General features: G+C 47.9%; 1 protein-coding gene across 1 annotated transcript; it reads right to left on the reverse strand.

Moving 5' to 3' along the window:
* Nucleotides 1-1,256: 1,256 nt before the first annotated feature.
* Nucleotides 1,257-3,224, reverse strand: LOC310824509 (somatostatin receptor type 5-like; the record flags this gene model as incomplete). The annotated part of the gene is made up of 2 exons (XM_083697770.1): nucleotides 1,257-1,529; nucleotides 2,493-3,224. Coding segments are annotated over 2 exons (1,005 nt in total), but the record flags the coding sequence as incomplete, so codon positions are not given.
* Between the last annotated feature and the right edge of the window lie 1,829 nt (nucleotides 3,225-5,053).

Consider the following 5,053-nt stretch of genomic DNA (forward strand, 5'->3'; position numbering starts at 1 on the left):
ACCCAAGGCGAGATGCTGACTACTGGTAACTCAAAACTTGCTAAAAAGGAAAGCCGCATTCCCTTCTTCTCTCATTGCTGTTAGATTTATTCAGCTCGTTTCTACCCTTCCTTGAGGTGTTATAGCATACTGATGGGCCCTTCCTTGAGGTGTTATAGCATACTGATGGGCCCTTCCTTGAGGTGTTATAGCATACTGATGGGCACTTCCTTTGGAATTTAAATATTACAAAGCCTTTGGTGCCAAAATGGTAATCATTAAAAGTTCTGTATATCAAAAAGAGTTTGCTGAACTTGTGTATGTATACACTCACTGAACACTTTATTAGGAACACCTGTACTCCTTCTCATGGTGGAGGTGGGGGAATGGTGGGGGGAATGTTTTCTTGGCACACTTTGAGCCCGTTAATACCAATCAATCATCGCTTGAATGCCACAGCCTATTTGAGTATTGTTGCTGACCATGTGCATCCCTTCATGGCCACAATTGACCCGTCTTCTAATGGCTACTTCCAGCATGATAATGCACCATGTCACAAAGCAAAAGCCGTCTCAAACTGGTTTCATGAACATGACAATGAGTTCAGTGTTCTTCAGTGGCCTTCCCAGTCACCGGAACTGAATCCAATAGAAAAACCTTTGGGATGTGGTAGAACGGGAGATTCACAGCTTGAAAGTGCACCTGAAAAATCTGTAGGAATTGCGTGATGCAATCATGTCATCATGGACCAGAATCCCAAAGGAATGTTTCCAACATCTTGTGGAATCAATGCCACAAAGAATTGAGGCTGTTTTGAGAGCAAAGGGAGACCCTACCCAGTATTAGTATAGTGTTCCTAATAAAGGGAGTATTACCCAGTATTAGTATAGTGTTCCTAATAAAGGGAGGCCCTACCCAGTATTGGTAGAGTGTTCCTAATAAAGGGAGGCCCTACCCAGTATTAGTATAGTGTTCCTAATAAAGGGAGTATTACCCAGTATTAGTATAGTGTTCCTAATAAAGGGAGGCCCTACCCAGTATTGGTATAGTGTTCCTAATAAAGGGAGGCCCTACCCAGTATTAGTATAGTGTTCCTAATAAAGGGAGGCCCTACCCAGTATTAGTATAGTGTTCCTAATAAAGTGTTCTGTGAGTGTATGTACGGCTCTGGGTATACAGGCTCGGGCAAAGCGTAGCAAAGACATGAGACAAGAAGACACATCACCCTAAGTCGAATTGAACCGAATCAAATCCAAACAAACTGAATTCAACCGAACCTTCCGGAAGCTCTGCTTGAAGTTGTCGGAGAGGAAGCCGTAGAGCAGCGGATTGGCGCAGGAGTTGACGTAGGACAGGATGACGGAGAAGAAGTAGACGCCGGCGGTGACGCTGGACTCCGGGATGATGACCACCAGGTTGACCATGTTGATGATGAAGAAGGGCAGCCAGCAGAGGACGAAGACCACCACGATCACCACCACCATGCGCGTCACCTTCCGCTCCGAGCGACGCCGCTTGGTGAAGCCGGCACGCGCCCCCGAAGATTTCACCTAATGATGATGAAGATGATGGTGATGATGATGATGGTGATGATGATGGTGATGGTGATGATGATGATGATGGTGGTGATGATGATGATGATGATGATAATGGTGATGATGGTGATGATGATGATGATGGTGATGATGATGATGGTGATGATGATGATGATGGTGATGGTGATGGTGATGATGATGATGGTGATGATGATGATGGTGATGGTGATGATGATGATGATGATGATGGTGATCAGTACATGGGTTCATCCTGGTGTTGCTAATGATGATGAGACTGATCTAAACCGTAGACCTGGTTCATATATGTATTGTAGCCTATGTTAGTATCTTGTTTCATCTTGGTAACACTAACCTATGTCAAATGCAGTACATGAAGGTCTTTGAAGTGTGCTTGATATTGCATTTTTTAGTACTATTCCAGCTTATCTGTGAAATCAGCTAGTCGGTGTAAGCTGTTTTACCGTGCAGCGGCATCACTCAATGGAGACTTATGAACCCAGTGTCACTCTTGGATGGATAAGCTGACTTTTCTCTGTGTCTATGTCTGGATGGCAAGGAGGGAAACCTGGGTTCAAACCACGTCAGGTTGCAAAGCAGTCGAAATCAAGCACAGCTCAAATATTTCAATATGACGAATGAAGCACAGAATGTACGCAAAAACGAAATTCGGCAACAACAAAAAACAACAACAACAACAAAAAACAACAACAACAACAACAAAAATTGCTGTTTGATTCATTACCACAAGGATCAGAAAACTTTCCACATTGAAAAGAGAGGGTCCAAAATAAAACAAAACAAATAACTTTTTTTTCAAATACTTTTTTACCAAGCAGGGAGGACAAATCTCACGACAATCGCAACCGTGACGAGTAACCAAACAACACAGAAAAGCAGCTTAAAGTGACCAATCAAAAAACAGAACGTTACATCACAGAATTCTATGACGTTACGGACCTTGACCACGATGAGCAGGTAGCAGAGGCAGATGACCAAGAGCGGTCCGAAGAACCCCAGCGTGGCCGTGTAGAGGATGAACGCCGTCGACCACATGTCATGAGGTTCCGGCCAGATCATGTTGCACGAGTTGAACGTGTCCTGGACGTCCGAGAACACGACCACGGGCAGGACGACCACGAACGACACCGCCCACACCGCCGCGCTCACCACCTTGGCCACACGTGGCCGCCTCCACTTTGTACTCCGTATGGGGTGGACCACGGCCAGGTAGCGGTCGATGCTCATGACCGTGAGGCAGAAGATGGAGGTGAACTGGTTGAGGGAGTCCGCGGTCATGACCACGCGACACAGGAAGGAGCCGAACGGCCAATAGGAGAGCACGTTCTGCGTGGTCAGGAAGGGAAGCCCCAGTATGTACAGTTCGTCCGCCACCGCCAGGTTCAGGATGTAGATGTTGGTCACGGTCTTCATCTTGGCGTAGCGCAGGACCACGTAGATGGCGAGGGTGTTCCCGGTCAAGCCGACCACGAACACGGTCAGGGAGATGATGGCGGTCATCAGGGTGCTGCTCCCGTGGAAGGGCGCGCTCTGAGAGGACACGTTGGAGGACGCGTTGGGGAAGAAGGAAGAAGAGGGGGATGAGGAAGAGAAGGAGGAGAGGGATGCGGAGGAGCCGTTGGTGGGGTCCCCCAGGAGGGGCACCCAGTCTGTCCCGTCTAGGGGATCCATGGTGGCCATAAAGGGGGGTCGGGGGTTAAGGGGTGGGGGGATAGGGTACCCCCAGTCACTGGTTTTGGGTCAGTGTTGCGTTTCTCTTTCCAATGGTTGATGTTGGGTTTGGAGAGTGGAGGCTGATCTTGGATCTGTGACTGATGGGGTAGGTTGTATACTACAGTGAGGGCAGAGTGGAGGAGAGGGGATTGAGAGAGAGGAGAGGAGAGGAGAAGAAAAAGAGGAGTGAGAGAGGGGAGGAGAGGAACAGAGGAGTGAGAGAGGGGAGGAGAGGAACAGAGGAGTGAGAGAGGGGAGGAGAGGAACAGAGGAGTGAGAGAGGGGAGGAGAGGAACAGAGGAGTGAGAGAGGGGAGGAGAGGAGGAGAGGAGTGAGAGAGGGGAGGAGAGGAGTGAGAGAGGGGAGGAGAGGAGTGAGAGAGGGGAGGAGAGGAGGGGCCTTCAGGTTCAGTTGACTGTAGTCTGTGTGGACAAAGAAAAGTAACTTTTATTGGTTAGTTTTCAGTACATTTCCAGAAGTCAGAGTGTTTCATAACCCCCCAGCACGCACACACACACACACACACACACACACCACGACAACACACACACACCACGACAACACACACATTGGTGGATACAGGAGTGTCTCTGTTCCGTGCGTGCGTGTGTACGTGCGTGCGTGCGTGCGTGTGTGTGTGTGTGTGTACGTGTGTGTGTGCGTGCGTGCGTGCGTGTGTGTGTGTACGTGTGTGTGTGCGTGCGTGCGTGCGTGCGTGTGTGTGTGTACGTGTGTGTGTGCGTGCGTGCGTGCGTATTCTGAGACTCACTTCCCACTGCAGTGCTTGACATTAAGACATCAGATTGCCCACTGATATCACATGGTGGGTTGGTAGTGAAACACACAGGGATTCCAAGAACACACACACACACACACACACACACACACACACACACACACACACACAATCTTAGTTTTCTCTTTAACAGCACATTTTCTCCTGTCAAATGAGCAATCTCAGAGAATGCCTTTTGGGGTGTTTCTCTTTTCCTTGCGGGTCAGTGCGCACATGCACACACACACACACACACACACACACTCACACACACACACACACACACACAAACACACGAACACACACACACACACACACACACACAGACACACACACACACACACTCACACTCACACACACACACACACACACACACACACAAACACACACACACACACACACACACTCACACACACAAACACACACAAACACACACACACATTCACACACTCACACACACACACACACACACACACACACACACACACATTCTCTACTGTAAAATGAGCAATCTTAGAGAATGCCTTTCGGCCTGTTTCTATTTCCCTTGCGCGTCAGTTACCTACCCCAAGCCCTAAACATGACGAGAAACGTCGCCTTTATTCAGTTACATGTCGGCTAAATGCTATTATTAATGACTGCTCTGAGGTTAAACCATTCTGACAAAACACAACGAAAACGTCTCCGCGCACCCTAATTATTCCCTTAAAGACCTTAATGATAATTAACCTTGAAAGAGAACATCATCGCCTCCCAGGCCTGTTTGACTCTATGAATATCTTCTTAAAGCCGCAAATTAAAACCGCTTCATCTTTTTACGCACGGTGCATTAGACAGGAGTGCCGCGGACGGGACGCACGTTAACTGAAGGTTTTTCCTACGTCGTATCGCATCGTACCACCTCAATTTTTGGTTTTAGGCAACATCATAAACTATCCGACTGAGAGGTTAAACGTTGATCCAGTGTCCCAAGGAAAACGTATAATGTGAAATAGTTAGAAAGACAAAATGT

Source organism: Argentina silus, assembly GCF_951799395.1.
Source record: "Argentina silus genome assembly, contig: scaffold_377, whole genome shotgun sequence".
Classification (NCBI taxonomy): Eukaryota; Metazoa; Chordata; class Actinopteri; order Argentiniformes; family Argentinidae; genus Argentina; species Argentina silus.